The 18,759-nt window shown below is 29.4% G+C and overlaps 1 protein-coding gene across 1 annotated transcript; it reads right to left on the reverse strand.

The window, feature by feature from the left end:
* Positions 1-11,283: 11,283 nt before the first annotated feature.
* LOC134835812 (uncharacterized) lies at positions 11,284-13,060 on the reverse strand. The gene has a single exon (XM_063850782.1). It carries the CDS (start codon positions 12,891-12,893, stop codon positions 11,580-11,582), a length of 1,314 nt encoding a protein of 437 aa, XP_063706852.1. The 5' UTR covers positions 12,894-13,060; the 3' UTR covers positions 11,284-11,579.
* Positions 13,061-18,759: the final 5,699 nt, after the last annotated feature.

Here is an 18,759-nt window from a genome sequence, read left to right on the forward strand (position 1 = left end):
TATAAACACAAGCGAAAAGTGAAACGTTATCAATTAATCATTAACAATTTATGAAGATTTTTTCAGTGTTATTGCCGTCTTTCACGCAAAAATTTACAATAAATAAATTTAATGTGTCTGTTCTTAAAGTATATTTTTCATAACAAGTGAGTAAAAAATTGTTTGTTGATTCTCTCATGTCTCACACAGTTGTTTATAAAGCAATAAATGACAGGATCAGTTGAAAAAAAATGAGCGCAAAATATGAGCAGCAATAAAATTTTATGAATTTTAAGATTTTTCTGCAAAAGTGCAACGATAATTGATTCAATTTTTTGTCAGTACATAAAGAAAAGTAATATTATGCTACTTACTTATTAATTTAATGGTTATTGTCGGAATGGCGTCCTGATTGTTACAACGCAAAAAAAAAAGCATAAAACGAAACGAGAATCACGTACTAATTTTCCTGAAGAGAATTTCAAACGAATTAATTCTCAAATAAAAATCTAAGTGCTTTTCTCACACTTTTTGGATTATTTTTTAATATCATTATCATGACTTGAAGTAGCAAAAAAAATAAATAAAATTGCAGAGTGAAAGTGAAATGAAACAACAATAAATAAGTGAGCATTAAAGTTTGTTGTCTCCAAAGTTGCAAGTGTCTTTCCAACAAGAAACATCGAAAATGGGATGAAAATAACAAGAAGTGATTATAATAACAATAACACACCATAATAACTTAATTAAATGTGTGTGCCATAATCCTGTCTTTTATTCATTGCAATGTCTTCGTTAATTCGTGCCGTCTCATGGCCATTAATTTCTCCGAATCACACGTGCATCGAGCAAGAGAAGAATGGCTTCCATCAGCTTCAAAAGGGGCAAATGTCGCCCGCATCGCCGACATTTCAACAGTTAATAGCAGCACGGAGACTCTTGTGTCGTCGATATTATCCGGAAGGCGGATGGGGATGGTGCATTGTGATAGTTTCAACATTGGTCAACATCATAACGCATGGCTTGCAATTAAGTTACGGCGTGCATATGGATGTAACGGCAATGAGATTTGGCAAAGGCGTCAATGAAGCAGGTAAATTACGAAAATTTAAGTTTTTTAGCTTGGTTTGGATTAATTAGTTTGTTTAGTTAGTTTTGCTCGTATTATCTAAAATAAATAAAATTTATGTAAAAAATCAATTAAAATGACATAAAACTTACTGCTACTGTGAATCAATTTAAAAAAAATTACCATTTTTGCACCTTACAGATTAAGATAATTCAAGACCATGAACTTTATGAACTTTCACTTTCGTCGCATGTGCCGTGATTTAATTCTCCATCCACAAATACGACATAAAACACTGCAAGAAACATTAATCAAGTACATTTTTTTTTATTATTTCGAGAAAAAAGTCTTGATCAATGTTCACGATATCCAATTATGTCTTACCAAAGGGCGATTCAATTCATTTAGCACCGTCTTCTGCAACATTATTTATTAAATTCAACCGCTGACTGTCTTGGGATCTGAGAAAGAAAAAAAAAACATAAATTGGAAATTAATTTTTTAATTCACCTTGGTATAGTTAACGTCGAGACGAGACTGAGATTGGATAAAGACGTTCTTGAATCCATTAAATGCGAAATTTATGCATGTCGTGGCTTTATTATGCAACGTCTTGCGGGCATTTGCTTCGTGCTGATTTTGTCAAGTAAAAAATTCAGAATTGCTCTTCGCGATAACGAAAAACAGCAATTTTGGTCACTGAAACGACACCCAAAATCAATTTAAAGTAACTTTTGTCGCCTGTTTGTGTCTTCTTGCAAAAGCAAAACATCTATTTGCGAGTATTTTGTACTACTTTTTACGACGATCGACAACAAGACAAGCATAACAAACTCTTTTATTGCATTTGTACCGAATTTCAGAATTTTTTTATATCCTGTTGTTGTGATAAGCTCATTTTTTCTCTCCGCTCGTGAATGACATGCCAGAACAGACTCAATAAAAGAAATCTCATATAAATCATAATAATGATGATAGTCGTTGGCAGGATATGAGAAAGGTCCGTCATGTAACAAGAAAAAAAAACATATCAAAATTCTATCAAGTTATCTGATCGACTGAAATTGAAAAAAAAATCCGTTATTGTTGAGTGCATGCATAACTTACGCGATTTTTATGAGTTTTGAATCAAAACTTTCATTTGTCTAGACTTTTATATCAGTTTGACGTCAACGATTTTCTTTGAAGATATTCATATTCATAAAAACGGAGTAAATATTTGCTCGAAATGCTGCCAAAACTCCTCCTGAAACATAAAAAGGAAACACGTGTTATCAAAAAATTAAATCAAGAATTATGAAATTTTTTGGAGGAATGGCTCCAACGTTAATAAATTACCTTTTAGTGCAGAAAAATTGCTGACGAACGATGACAAACCACAATGCCATAAGAAATAATGATAATGACAAAATATCCAGAAAATTTAGTAAGTTACGTCATTTTTCTTTTATACGAATTGGAGAACATAAAATTCAGGCATCTTAATCAACTTGAGCGCAACTTGAATCATCTGCAAAAGAATAAAAGGCAAAAAAAATGCAACAAATTGGTCATTTTTTCGTCGTTTATCTTCAATTGTAATCTGTGTTCATTAACGAACGTCTGCCCAAAAGAGTCGAGAGAAAAAATTATTTCTCGAGACGAAACAAGAGAGATGAGTCTAATATCTCGCAAGACATCTGCTTCAACGTTATTGAGACATTTCTTTTGATGAAAATGCCCGTTTTTGCCTCTTTTTTTGTATTTTTCGCTCTGAGCCGTAAAATATCATCACAATTGTTATTGTTATGCGTATAAAAGTGTCGTCGTCGTAATTTGTGCAACGACGGGATTATTAAGAGATTAACGTCTCGCATTGAAGATCGATATCTCGCCAAAGACAGACAAAAAAACTTATTAAAATTATGATAAAATACTTTTTTGAGACTTTTTCCATTACGTTCGGTATCAATTTTCAACACAATTAACTCCTTAACTTCTTTGTCGACTCGAAAATTTGACAGCAAACAAAAACAAAGCAGTAAAAAATTTTTTTTTGTTCAACATTCGAGATTTTTTGGATTGAAAGTTAATTAATTGCATCCCAAATTGTCTGAAAAAAAATTTAAAAAAAATAAAAAAATTAAAAAAAATTTAAAAAAAAAATTAAAAAAAATTAAAAAATTAAAAAAAAAATTTAAAAAAAAAATTAAAAAAAAATTAAAAAAAATTAAAAAAAAATAAAAAAAAAAAAAAAAAAATAAAAAAGTTTTTAACTTCTAAAAGTAAAAAAAAATTTTTTTGAAGGACAAAATCAATAAAAATTTTGTAAAAATTGAAAAAAATTAACAAATTATATTTTAGGGGGCAGTAACTTCAAAATTTACCATTTTTTCACCCTTTTAAACGTTATTTGAGTGGCTCGTTGACATATTTCACATTCTCGACACAATTTTTATTTGATTTTCTTCGTAATGTGCCGCAACATGTCATGTTAAGCCTACATCTTGAATGAAAAAAATAACAAATCCCTTTCTTTGTAACCTTCTTGTCTTGTCCTCCTTCTCGTCATGAGACACAATTGTTGACGATACGATGGAAATTTGAATGAACTCGCACACACACACACACAAAATTAAGTTGTTCCTAAATAGATTATTAGAGACTTTTTATCATGTTTTTCGAAGAATCGGCTGAAAAAAGAAGATAAATGATCTCCGTTCTATTCAACCCGGAGTTTTTTTTGCGAGTGTCATCTTCTTTTCAACTTATTTCCATTTTTATTTTTTTTTTCTTCGTCAGACCTCAATGGTATCATTAGCTAATAAATAAACAGGAAGTTGTGAATGTCACAGAAAAAAACTTTTTTTTTTGCATGTTGAAAAAAAAATGTCAACATGGATGTCGATATGGAGACGGTTGGTTGAATTTTCAATAAAAAAAAATTCTGAAAATTATCCGATTCATCATTTTTTTGTGTCGCCCTTCTTCTTCCATTAACAAACACTTACTTAAGACATCATATCATATCTAAAAAGAAAAACAGAAGAAAAGGGACATTAGATTCATTGGTGTGTGAAAAATTACTTTACCTTTGATAAATACCGTGATATCAATTTATTACTTTATTCTCCTTTTTTTCTTTCAAAGTTCATTTCAACGCAAAATTTCGTGTTACAACAACTAATTAATCATTCTGCCATGGATGTCTCTCAATGACGTCAAGATAAAATTTTCGAATTTCGTCTCATTTTGGATGAAATGCCGTTCAAGTGACGACAAACTTATCTAAAATCTAAAGAGAAAAAGAAAGTGAATGGAAAACGAGACAAAAACACGATCTACCTTAACATCCGTTACGGACCTTATAAATATTTAATGGCATCAAATTTCGTTTTTCACGTTGCTCACTTGTTCGAAAGGAAGGAAGTTGGTGCCAAAATTGTAATAAATCTTCCGGTTAAGAAATTGGAACGCACTCGAAAGGAAAAAGTGGTTTTTGTATTTTATTTTATCGTTGATCGTCGGTTAAAGTTGAAGGACATCGAACTTTATTCAAAGTTTACCTAAAAGTAGAAAAAAAGATCAGTTAAGAATTCACAAAAAAAAGTCACAAAGAAAGATTTTTTTATTATTTATTGCATTGTCTGTTCATAAAGTTTCTTGTTTCAGAACAGAGGACGCATATTAACATCATTCATTCCATTTTCTCTTTATTAGAGAGGCAGCAAGAGTTGCAAAAAGATTTATTTTTTCACTTTCACATACGTTTTGTTCCATATATGAGTTTTTGTGATGAGTCCTCTTGTTAAATTTTGTGACATGAGCGCCTTTGTTTGACATTTTTCCACGAAAAACTGAATTTTTCTGATAAAACAAAAAAAAATAACTTTTATTTATAAGGATCGTAGACATAAAACTATCTTTGCATCTCTCCTTTCTTTCTTTATGCACATAAATTGTCCTGTGGTTAACTTTTTGGCAATTCATTCTTTTACTAAACATTATATTAATACTACTTCTGAAGAAAAGGAGAAGAGAAATTTGTGCCAATTTAGATAATAAATATTTTCATTCACAAAAAAAAAATAATAAATTTATTCAATTTCTGAATGAATTTAATTTGTGAGTCATTTATCATCGTAAATGTTTAGAATTTAATGTTGCGTATAATTAACACAATGACCTACCTACTTTTTTCCTTCGTTTGAAGTTAAACGGAAATATTTATAAAAGCATCTCTGTGAAAACATCCGTTTTGCATTAATTCCTTGTTTTTTCAAGTCCCATATGGAAAAAGTTAATTTCATGTCTTGTAACGATGAAAACGAGATGCAGCTTCTTTTATGTAACTTTTGAACCTAAAACGAGAAAATGCATGAAAAGAAAGAAAAACACAATGAAAAATCCAATTTCCTTAAAACGTTGTCTTGTTCCTGATTTTCTATGCATTCTTTTAACATGACACTCGAGTCTGAAAAGAAAAATTTTTTAATAAAGGCGATGTTTATTTTTATTTGATAGTCCATTATGTCATTTATGATAAGAGATCTATTGATTGGTTTTAGATGTTTTCGGTTTTAAATGAAAATTTTTGACTTCTATGAAAATTTTTGCTAAAAAAAATATTTTATTTTATTATATAAAAAAAATAAAAATTAAAAAAAAAAAATTAAAATAAAAAAATTAAATTTTAAATAAAAAATTAAAATTAAATTAATTAAAATTTAATTAATTTAATATATTAAATTTAATTTAAAATTATTTAAAATTTTATTTTAATTTTTTTATATAATAAAATATTTTATTTTTTTAAAATATTTTTCGTATAAAATATTTCCTTACCCAACACAAGTAACACTCAACTGCTGAAACATTTCAAAAAACCACAACTGTCGAGCACCATCTACCATTAAAAGCGATCGACAACCCATTTTCTCTCCATGTTTCTCTCTTTTCATGCATATTTTTCTCTGTTTACATCTCTCAACCTTCTTCTTTGTGTACGATGAAACCGCATGAAATTATATATAGCTGTTGAAATTGAATGTTGCTATTTATCCAATGCAAAAAATGAATAAAATATCATTCTCATAAATCATACAAATATTATTGTTTACCGATTTTGTACACTTTATCTTCCGTCGTTGTCGTTAAAAAAAAAGTTTCTTGAAACATTTAACAGATGACCAATTTCCTCGAACAATAATTAAAAGTTTTCGAACTCCATTCAAGCGAACCTAAAAAAAAAGATTGAATGACATTTTACAAACAATGTTAAACTAAAATAATTTGTCTCTAAAAATTTTTATCTTAATAGCTCTGAAATTTTACGACGAAAATTAAAAGTTTTATCATCGGCAAAAGTTGCAAGCTCAGTAACAAACATTGTAAATATCGATAATAAATTGAATCAAATTATCCGTAAATCGAACTGCTTTGGCGAAGTAACAACTTTATCGTTCAATTGTCACGCATATTGTGTAAAAATTTATTCAATTTATGCGTTTCAGTGCACTTTTTCCCGCAGCAGTGTCATTTTTTTTTCTTAAACGACAATAAATAAAGGGTTAATGTGATAAATCGCACATATGCACATATGAAATTCCTTTTGACATTTTCGAAAATTTTAAAAAATTGGAAAAACAAAATGGGCAAAATTCTTACAAAAAATTTACCCCTTTTGAACAAAATTTTTGATATTTTTGAAAAAATAATGGGAAATTCAAAATTTTTAAAATTGTTTTTTCGAATCTTAAAATTGCCCTTTCGACTAAAAATTTGTGAAAAATTGTGCTCAATATGGGCAAAATTCTTAAAAAGGAAAAAAAATTGTATGCATATGTGCGATTTGTCACATTAGCCCTTCAAATATAGTGCGACTTACGAGACATAAACACAAGTAAATATTGCATTTAATTGGGCACCAATCAATTATAATCGCATCTCATGAATTTCTTATGAATTCTCAAGCGATAGGCGTTCTTGATGAATATTAAAAACGAACGTTCAGAGGAGTTGACAACTGGCTTGAGGCATGATTGATGACGCTCTAATGCCTTTTTGAGACACAAAATTCAGGCTCATATTTCTCTTTAAAACGAAAAGAAAACGAGTTCTATTTAAAAATAGCCATAAATGAGGCATGAAATCGTTCTGAAACGCGTACAGCACGAGAAAAGAGAGTGAAAAGAGTGCTTAGCAATAATAGTGAAGTAAAAGAACAAAAATTTAAAAATAACATTTTTCACATATTTAACATTTGATCAACAAACAGCAACATGTTTGTCTTAATGTTTCGCAGGCGAAAAAAAAGGTAAATAGTTTTAATATCTAGATTAATTGGCGGATTTGATACATTAAATATTTGTCCGTCGTGCGGTTTTTTTTTTGCATGACGTTCATTAACATACGATTACGTTGATGATGACGACGAAGGAAAGGCACAAGGCAAGACAAGAAAGAAAGAAAGAGTACGTGTAGGTAAAAAAAAGCTAAATAAAGAACCAGAAAAGAAACGTAACGAGAATAAAATGAGAGTTGTTGCTACAAAAAACGAAACGGAGGATAGATAAAAGATTATGTTCCAGCTATGAATGTTGTTAGTTGCCGTTGTATTGCTCCGCAAGTTGCTTTCTTGTCGTTCTCGTGCCATTTGAGCGAATCTAAAATACAAAAAGATCATTAGAAATGGGCATGAAATGGATTTTGCTTGAAATACTCGCGATATACACGCTAAACTCCGTCCTTTTATGTATCAATAACATTCTGGCTCGTCTCTCGTCGTTTGTGTGTATTTACTTTTAATTCACTCTACTTGTTCTCTAACGCATTCTCGAGTACTTAGAGTTAGTTGTGCGAGCCAAACGACAACTAACTAAGAGCAAAGTAGCATATGTGTGCATGGATAGATATTTAACATTTCGACTGATGTTGTTAGAGAGCTCAACTGAAAGAAAATTGTATGCTCGTAGGACAGTCTTATGATTACTGCGGCATCAAACGGGTCGATCATTGTTTGCCTGCTGAGGCATTCTTCGTCATCTCGCGCACACACCTGAGAAAAAAAAGACAAAAATAACAGGATTAACATGTTTATAATTATTATGTGTACGACTATTATTGCCGGAAAGCGTATAAGTGAACAATTATCAGCCAGCAAGCAGCAAATGCAGATAATAAAGCAGTTAAAGAGAAATAAAATAACTGATTATTAAATTCTAATTAAAATAACAAAAAATGTGACAGTGAAAAATCTCAAAATTATTCAAATGAAGTAGTGCTCTCAGCGATAGTTCACTTCATAAACATTGCAATTAATTGTAACATGTGTGTTTGTGTGTGCCCGGAATGAAATATCGCTAATATTTATGGCTTAAATATGTGAAAATGTGCACAAAATGAGTAAAAATGTTAATTGAAAATTTTAATTAAAAATCGTTTTTGTTGCAAATAAATAAATAGATACGATACCCTACAGTGATACTCTACATTAAGTAAAATTAATAAAATGGCCAATGGTGATAATGAATTTGAAATTTAAGTATTTATGGAAGCAGTTTTGAAATAAATACGCGACAAAAAGAATTATGGGAGACCAATGTGATGCAAGAAAATGCTTCGTTTTGGGTTAATGGTGTTGTTATTTATGCGTTTTTTGCAAGAGTTTTCTCTGTATTTGAGCTTGATCAATTATTTCAAGAGATTTTTAAGGCGTTTTTTTAAAGTTTAAAGTTACTTCATAAATTTATTTAAAAATATTTTTTAAAAATTGTTCAAAAATTACTTTAGAAATTAAATTTTTAATTAAAAAAAAAAATTAAATAAATTTAATTTTTAAATTAAATTAAAAAAAAGTTTTTAATTAAATTTTAAAAAGTATTTTTTTTTTCACATTTTAAAAAAATTTTTTTTTTCAATTTTAATTTGATTGAAAATTGTTCAAAAATTATTTCAGACATTTTTTTTTAAAAAAATAAAAATTTTTTTAAAAAATTTTTAAATAATTTTTTAAATTTCAGAAATTTTTTTAAATAAAAATATTTTTTTTTTATTTTTTTTAAAAATTGTTCAAAAAATTAAAATTTTAAAAAAAAAAAATTTTTATTTAAAAAAAATTAAATTATTATTTTTTTTTTATTTTAATTAATTTAATTAATTAATCCATTTCACAAAAATTTTTCAAAAAATATTTTAGAAATTTTCTTAAAAACAATAGAAAAATTAATTTAAACCAAATTATAATTTTTTAATCTTTAAAAAATTTCTAAATTATTTCTTTAAAAGTTCTTTTAAACATTTTTAAATGTAAAATTTCAAATTTTACTTTAGAAAAAAAAAATTTTTTACTTCAAAGGTTAAAAAAATTACTTACCCATATATTGTAAAATAAAAAAAAAAAAGATCTCCAAAACACATTTGCTCATCAAAATCGCACAAAAGAATCCTAAAACCGCAAATCAGTCGCTTCATGCTCCAAATTCTTTCGTAATCGATAGAAAAATTCCATTCATCAGTCTCCGCAATGCAACATTTTCGATGGTATTCACGATAAATGCCTTATCTGATCCAATTCCGCACGTTTTTGAACTCTCTTTTTTCTCTGTATCAACAAGTATTTTTATCAGTTCAGTACATTATGAGTTGAGTTGTGACTAATGTGTGAAATAATTAATGACTTTACAATTTGAACATCTCATAGTACACAACATTTAACTGAGTCACGAGTCGTGTCAAGAATGTTTTCCTTTTTTTGCTAAATTCCTGCCAATTGGATGACGCGACGACATTTGTTGCATGAGACGAGGCATAAATGGCTTGGCGTATGGCATGAAACGACAAAAGTGACACACTTCGAGACGCAATTCTCGCGCATAAATGAATAAATAAGCGACGATATGCTTGGAGAGAACTCATTAGGTTGATATGCGCACATAAGTGACATGCGAGCAACAGTCGAACGAAGTGCAATAAAGAAGAGATTTAGCGTATTAGCATAAATTTAAGCGATTTGAGGAGGCGTTTTGGTACTTCCGTCACATTCCTTGACATCATTCGCTTCGAAAACACCATCTGGCATGTCCCTAACAACTCTCTAATTCCTAACTGCAATTACATTTTATTGCACTTCATGCCATTAGAATAGCGAGTTTATAATTTTCTAATGCTTTCTGCTCTGAAACGCACAGAATTTAACGAGTTGACCTAAAATTTATCAATCTGTCTTCGAGGCATGTCGAGAGAATACAAATTCAGCAATTATCATTAAAGAACGTTATTGTTCTTTTTTTTTTTGAATGGAAATTGGGTTGTGCAATAAAATTTCGTATTTTGCCCAAAAATGAATGTAATGTGCAATAAAATATCTTAATTTATCCGTTCTTTTTATGATCTTTTTTTTTCTTTCGTCGTGCGTTGCGATCATAATTTTTTATAAAATGTGCCGAAATTAAGTTTTAAAAAGTGTGCGGTCGATCGTGTTATAAATAAAGAAGACATTTGGCAAAAGTAATAAAGGAACACAACATGATAAGGCAACAGATGTTACAAGAAGTCACTGAACTCGGTAGCGCGAAAGAGTTGCGGATGAGAAATGGAGTTAATTTTTTAAGCCGAAAACTTTGAATTAACTTAATTTTCTCATAAAACAAAGTTCGTCGTCGTTGCGGGAGACAATGTTGCAATAAATAATGAATAAAAACCAGAAGCTGATAATAACTCAAGTAACAATCAAGCGATAATTCTTCATAATATGCCTTATAAGTCTTTCTTCCTTGTTTGTTTCTTGTCGGCACCTGATAAGCATTTTCATTGAAAAACTGAAAAGAAAAAATATTTTTTAAATTGTCTGTCTGTGAAAAAAATTTTATTTTTTTTTTATTTTCTAAAAACATCAAAGATCTTCAAAAAAATTTTTTAATTTTTATTTTATTTATTTTTTTTTAATATCAAACTTTTTTTTTAAATTCTTAAATTTTTTGAAAATTTTCTCAAAAAAAATTTTTTTTTAATTTCTCATAGGATATTTTCTTAAAAATTTTAAATTTTTTTTTTTAATTTTTCATATTTTAATTTTTTTAATTCTCATATTTTTCAAAAATTTGAGAATTTTTTTTTCATCAAAAATTAAAAATAAAAATTATTTCTTATATTTCTTAAAAATTTCTAAAGACATTAAAATTTCTTTTTCAAAAAAAAAATTATATTTTAAATTTTTTAATTTTTTTTATATTTCTAAAATTATAAGAAATTTTTTTTTTACATTTTTTTAAACTATTAAAAATTTTTAATAAATTATCGATAAATGCGCTCCAACAACTAATTTAAATAAAAATTCTTATGAAAAGCGCTTTGAGCAATTTTTATCATTTTCATAATTTTTCAATGCATTTTTTGTGCACGGCGTCTAAATTACAACATCAATAATAATGTGTGATAAATTAATCATCGTTTATGGCAGCAGATTGTCTTAACATTATCGAACAACAGGAAATTTATTGAAAAAAATCATTAATTTATTAACTTTTATGAGTTTCAAGCGGCGAAAAGTTGTTCAAAAGTCAGTCTTCATAAGATTGTGTGTCTCGACTTGCATAACAATTTGCGTTTCACGATACGTTCTCGGCTCAGGCGATACCATCCTTGCTTGAATTATCTTCTTTTTCTCCCGATGGAAGTACAAAACGACAAAAATTACAACAACAATCAATCCAATGACAATAAGAACAGCTCCAACAATTCCATAAACGACATACGAATTATTTTGACAACTTTCCGCTTCAAATTGACTCAAAGCGAGAACATTTTTCGGATCAGCAACTGTTCGAACAAAGATTTCGTGCGAAATGTTCTTGATAAAATCATTTTCGGCAGCATTAAAGACAAAATCACAAGTTTTCGGTTGTTGAATTTGGATTTCGACAATTTTCGCATTGAAATTACTCGAAGGAGAGATACTCCAATCAGCTGCAATGTTCTCAATGGAGTTATTTTTAAACAAAAATCTCGGTTGATGAATTTTCTCCCAAACAGTAATCACATTATCAGCAACGACGTTCTTCAGGGCATCCTTGTGAATCGCTGTAAAGTTGTTATGTTCCATATCGAAGCTCGTCTTGACCGTTACATTGAATGCTTCAGCTTCAACGACGTGAAACGCGTTATTCCAAACTCTCATGATGGCAACTTTGCTGATTCCAACACTCCCCGGATACAAACTTTGAAAATTCGTATGTTGAATTGTCAAGGTGTCGATTATTTCGATGTTATAAAAAGCTTTTGATGGCAAATCAGCTTCAAAATTTGTATTTTCGATCATTACATTTTCAACTGAGATCTTTTTAAAGGCTTGTGGCTTGATAATTTTCACTCGAGTGTCTTTTAAGGAAATTTTACTCATTCGAGTTGCAATTCCTGAAACTGCATACTCCCGAAATTCATCAATTGTGCAATTATTGAAATGTAACTCCTCGATTTGACCGATAAAAGCATAGCTTGGAACAGATTTCACATAAACATTATCGAATTTTATCTCAATTGGTTCATTTTTGATGTGAAAAGACTTCTCGCCGAGCTCCAAATTTCGTATATTGAACAAACGAATCCATTTTAAATCCAGAATTTGTGCGAAAATCGAGGGACGTAGAATGAGAGTATCACAATTGCTGATCTGAAGGTAATGAATACTTCCATTATGCGGCGACATTTCCATTATTTGTTTCGCGAAATTACAATTACATGACAAAACAACGTGATTTGACGTGTAAGTGCAAGGAACGGGAATTGTATCGCCCATTAACTCGTATCCCATTGTGTTTGAAATGACAAATTGTGCCGTAATTATGATGAAAAATTCGTTCAGCAACATTTTTAGGTCCAAAATAATTTCACTTTTACTTTTTTCACATCCGTTCGACGACAAAAATTTATCTTACTGTGCATTATGATGACTAACGTTCAACTAAAGGCGATTTTTTCGTGTGTTTTTGTTACACATTTGCAAGAAACCTCGTCGCGATAAGATAACAAAGTGTTTCAAAACAAAAGGGCTTGTGTTAGTACATGAAGCACGAACACTATCGATCATGACTTGATGCGATACGGGGAAAAATGTAACTGTTTCTAACATCTAACACACTTTTGACTCGAATATTCATTAGCAAAGTGTGAGTTTTTAAGTAAACATATCGCCAATGTATGAGTTGCTTATCGCTGACATCACAAAAAATGTCGATCAATAGTGTTAGTGTTCTTTTTCGTTCATTTAATGACGACATTTAATACAATGAAGTCATTTTTCGTGCATCACATTGGTTCGAAATCGAATTCTTGAATGAATGATCTTATATAGTTCACTGAACAAATATTTTTCAATTAATCGAGCAGGGGGAAAAACTTTTACATACAGAATCCCATTTAAAAATTGAAAACGTAACCCGAACAGTTGTCACCCTTGCATGGCCCAAAACTCATCCAATTGACTAAAATAATGTAAAAATCTCAAAAAAAATGTCTGTGATTTCTCTTCGTCGATCGATGTCACTTCCGCAACTGAATTCGCATCAGGATTCGGGCGTCGGATACAGCGCGGGAGGTTCTCTCAATGGCATCGATCAAATGATCTATTTCGACGAGAATTATCAACATTATCACAATCCGGGTAATTGTTTGCAGCATCCCGATATCCCCTTTGGCAACGGTTTAGCGGCAGATTTGCGACAATTATTGACTCTTCGACAACATTACTATCCGGAAGGCGGTTGGGGATGGATAATTACCGCTGTTGGCGTCTTCGTACAAATCATCAGTCATGGCTTGCAGTTATCGTGTGGCGTTTTAACGTACGGCATCATGCGTCATTACAAAGAAAATCATGTAAAAGCAGGTAAATTATGGTTTCTTTTATCATTTCTCGCGTTTAATTTATGGATTTTTGCAACAAACATGATACTTACGGTGAGCAGGCTGGATGCTTGTTTTACATATTTCACGAGAAGTATCATAAATAAGGCCGCTCCAAATGAAACTCATTAGTTTTGTTCAATTTTTTGTATTTTTTTTTTTTTTTTTTTTTTTTTGAAAAATAATTTTAGTATTTTTTTATGAAAAAAATATTTAAAGAAGACATTTTTCAAAACAAAAATTAAAAAGTTGAAAAAAAAAATTTTTTTTTTAATTTTCTTTAAATAATATGAAAATAGATCAAAAAACTGTAATTCTTGATGAAATTTTTAACTTTTTTATTTTTTTAAAAATATAAAAAAAATTTTCATTGCTCAAATTTTTTGAAAAATTTGAGAATTCTTTCATCAAAAATTTCAATTTTTTTTTGTAAATTCTCATATTTTTTTTTTTCAATATTAAAATTTTTCTAAAAATATTTATAATTTTTTTTTTAATTTGTCATATTTTCTCAAAAATTAAAAAAAAATTATTAAAAATTATTTTTTTTTAAATTTCTCATATATTTTTAAATTTTTCTGTAAACATTAAAGATTTTCAAATTTTTTTTTAAACATCAATTTTTTTTAAATTCTTTTTAAATTTTTTAAATTTTTCATATATTTTTAAATTTTTCTGTAAGCATTAAAGATTAAAAAAAAAAAATTTTTTTTAAATTAATTAAATTTTTAAAAATTTTCAAAAAATATGGGTCACCGAACAAAACTATTAAGTTTCATTTGAAGCGGCCTAAATTATTTTATTATCTTACGGTAAAGGCAATTTTTCAGCATAATAATTTTTTGCATGGAAAAAACCTTTGAAACATTAATTGCAAAGTTGCAAATTCCTCCTGTGAATAGAATTATGGCACAAAACGTCAGATGCAATTTCCGATAACTTTTTTTTAAGTCCTTTGTGAGATTTTGCTTGACTTGTTTCATGTCAAAGAACCCATTAATCTCAAAAAATTGCTCATCAGCAATTTTGTATACAAAAAAAAAATATGTTCGAACAATAACCAACATATTTTGTCTATAAACATTTTTTTTTTTGAGTAGATTTTAATTATCTTAAATCTTTGTGGTTTCCAAGATAAGGCACGACTGACATAGCATAACTGTTGAATTCAATGAAAGAACATGATTCATCAGTTATTTTATGATTTATATGTGTTCTCATTGAATATAAAGCGTTTCTTTGCCCGAATTTGCTCAATATCATTCATAAGAAACGCCCTTCTTATTCGTGATGATCGGATCGCATCATAATATTTACATCCCATATAATTATTGTGTTCAAGTTTTGTTTTTAAATGATGATAAATTTGCTCAACGCAAAACTTTACCTACAAAAAACAAATAAAATATCTAGATTTGCGATCGTGAAACTCGTTGATAGCTCAATTACCTTAATTGAATCCAGATACAAAATTCCTTAATGTCATTTATCATCGCATCTCGCAAGATAATGAGAGAGTGAATGAATGAAGACACTTGCCAACGGTCAAATGTAATATCACGCGCGCCCATAAAAAAATTTAACCACCTGTGGCTCTTCTGTCGAAAAAAATGAAATTATAATAATTGACCTCACACTTGTTTCTTTTTTTATCAATATTTTCGTTGCTGTCTCATTGAATAAATTAACGGCATAAATAAATTTAACTTTAATTTTACGGTAAATTAATACGAGATTGTTTTCTGCAATCATGCAACAAGAAGTCAATATTGTACAAAAGAAAAAAAAAGTTATGACACAAATTTATGATGGCATTAATCGCTTTTAATGTTCTTGCTGAAACAAATTGATGCAAGGCGGATGAACTTGTCTGACGCCATCCAACTTACAATCTTCAAACGGTCAACCACAAAACATAGAGAAAGGAGAAATTTACCTACAAACAATTCGCTTGACACAAAAACCGAAGCCAGAAGCAATCATAACACACTTATTGACTTATCGCTGCACGTGACACTGAATAATTTATCATGCTGTAACCTATCTTTTGTTACTCGTGACGAAGAAAAAAAAATAATGACATATCACCATATTTATGAAGGAAATGCTCGAAGATGTTTGTTTGCTGTGACACATGACTTGTCTTCGAAATCAACACAAAATCAATCATATTGATGGACAATCGATTCGAGAAACGAAGAACAAAAGGTCGTTTCCATCGATGGTTGTAAAAAATTTACTGACATCCTTAACATTTCCTGAAAACGTTTTATTACCTGTTTTTTTGACGTCAAATAAAGATATTTTCTGTTGAAAAAGGACACCTACTCAATTTTCAACGAACAAAAATGGTAACAAAACGTAAGTTTTATGACGTTCAAGCAATATTAATGAACAGCAGCGCACAATGATGATGAAAAAGACGTTGCATCTGGAAAATGATAATAATTGAGGTCGTACTGTCATTGCTACGGATATAAAACATTGACTTTATTTCAAGTTTGTTTGAAGAAGAAACGATGAAAAGGATCACAGGTGAACGCAATTACTTGCAGGAGATGAAAAACTTGCCATTAGACATTGTTTGTTGCAACAATGAAGAAGCAAATTCAATGCACTGACGTCAAAAAGGAGAAATTATGTAATTAATTTACTCTGTCGACTTGAAGGTAATAGGCTGTTTTCGGTATTTTTGTGAATTATTTTAAAAATTTTTAGAAGAAAATTCGATAAAAATTTTTTTCAAAAAAAAATTTGAAATCTTTTCCTTTATTCAACAATAAAATCTTTAAACTTTTTTATGTAAAGATTTTATTGTTGAATAAAGGAAAAGATTTAGAATTTTTTTTTGAAGAAAATTCGATAAAAATTGTCAAACCTCACTTTAATAATGACAAATTTTATCGATTTCCATCCAAAATACGTCAAAACATACAAAATTCAGGGCATAAGGTTAATATTCTCATAAGCATTAAGCACAAGACACTCAACTAAATGAAGACATTTGTTTATCATTTGTCAACACGACATCTTCCTTATGCTTGTCTTACATGAATTCATCTAATCGTTAATGATGATGATGATAATTATCTTAAGTCTCTTCATTTTTTGTTGCCATCGTCTATTTTCATTCAAGACAGTAAGTAATTGAATCGAAACTTTCGTCGTTCATCATCATGGGAGACATCGCAACGAAGACTTATTGATCTCATTCTTGTGTTTTTATCGTGTGTCTCGTCTTTGACATCCGTTTATCCTTCCTGAATCGGCACGATAAAATTTGTTTTTTAAGAAGTAGGTCAGTAAACACAATTATGAGACAAATATTCTTTCACATGTGTTTCTCATGGGTTTTGTGTCGTCGTCAGTTCGTAATAATATTTACTGTCCGCCGTAATGAAATTTCTCAACAATCCATTTCGTAAACACGCCCGGGTGATATATGGCAAGTTGTAAACAGTGAATTATTATTGCATTATTGTTCTTTCTATCTCTGTGTCGTGCTATGACAGCGGAATGGATTATCGAAAACAGAAAAACAGTCGTTTAAGTGACACAAAAAAGAATTATTTCGTTATTTATCGTTGTTTGTAAGATACTTAACTTATTGATGAGACATTGAATTAACAGGAATTTGCTTTGACTTGTCATTTTTTGGCAACGGGAACGACATTTTTTGCATGCAAATCAAATCTGGCAACAGTTGTTGTTTATTTGTGGCGATAAAATGTAATTTATCCCCAAGGAGCGTCACTCGCCTTTCACTTTATTATCAATTTAGTCCCGATAAAGTCATGCTCTTGCAAGAAAATGTTATTTATTTTATGCACCTTCAATGACGACAACAACACATGCTTCGAATTGCATCCATAAACAAACAATTTTATTCATGAGAAGTCAACAACTATTACATTGAAGCTTTTCATTGACGCACGAGTTCTTCGTGTTTCGTGTCGTCATTGTCATCCAAATCTAATTTTGGCTCGTGATTTTTTTCGCTTAAAATCAAAAATAGAGTTGCTAATTAATCGCCAAATGATATAAAAATCCCATGTCAATCGTAAATTCCTTCAGTTTACGACACAAAATAAGCAAAAAATGGAGATACTATCAACAAATAAGCACGTGAAAGTTGCATCAATTTTCAGATGTTTGACAATTTTGATCGGTATTGTGTACATTTCCGACGAGATAGTGCAAATATACTTTGTCAAAACGAATTATTGGCAACATGATCGTAAGAAATGCACCAAATTACACGTCTTGTATTGAAATGTCAAAAGTGTTTTCTTCATGTAGCGATATTTGTTGAACATCATCTCGCCCCAATTGTTACTTTCACAGGACTTTTGCGTGCGACGCTATCGGGATTTCTCATTTACGGCGCAGTTCGAAAGATTCCGGGATGTTTGTCGTTCTGGATGATCTTCACAGTTATCACTTATTGTTGTTTCATGTTGACTTTTGGTACTTTGATGGGAAAAGGCGATACTTCTAAAATTGAAGAAGGATTTGTTTTAGGAATAATGAGTAAGAAAAAAAAAATTTTTTAGAAAAAAATGAATTTAAAATAATTTTTTTACAGTTACGAAATTGATTTTGATGCAATTTGTGTATTATTATTATTGTTTTTTGTTAAAAGGAACTTTTTTGTAACGAATTTATTAAAAATTAAATTAAAATTATTAAAAATTAAGATACTTACCATTAAAAAAGTGACAATTTTTACGAAATTTTCTTCAATAATGTTGAAAATCTGAAAGAAAATGACAAAAATTAATATTTATAGACAAAATAAATCTAAATTATCTCAAAGTTCGATCTCTAATCAC

Source organism: Culicoides brevitarsis, chromosome 3, assembly GCF_036172545.1.
Source record: "Culicoides brevitarsis isolate CSIRO-B50_1 chromosome 3, AGI_CSIRO_Cbre_v1, whole genome shotgun sequence".
NCBI classification, from domain to species: Eukaryota; Metazoa; Arthropoda; class Insecta; order Diptera; family Ceratopogonidae; genus Culicoides; species Culicoides brevitarsis.

Coding starts and splice junctions, on each gene's coding strand:
- LOC134835812 (XM_063850782.1), bottom strand. CDS start 12,893: ATGTTGCTGAACGAATTTTTCATCATAATTACGGCACAATTTGTCATT.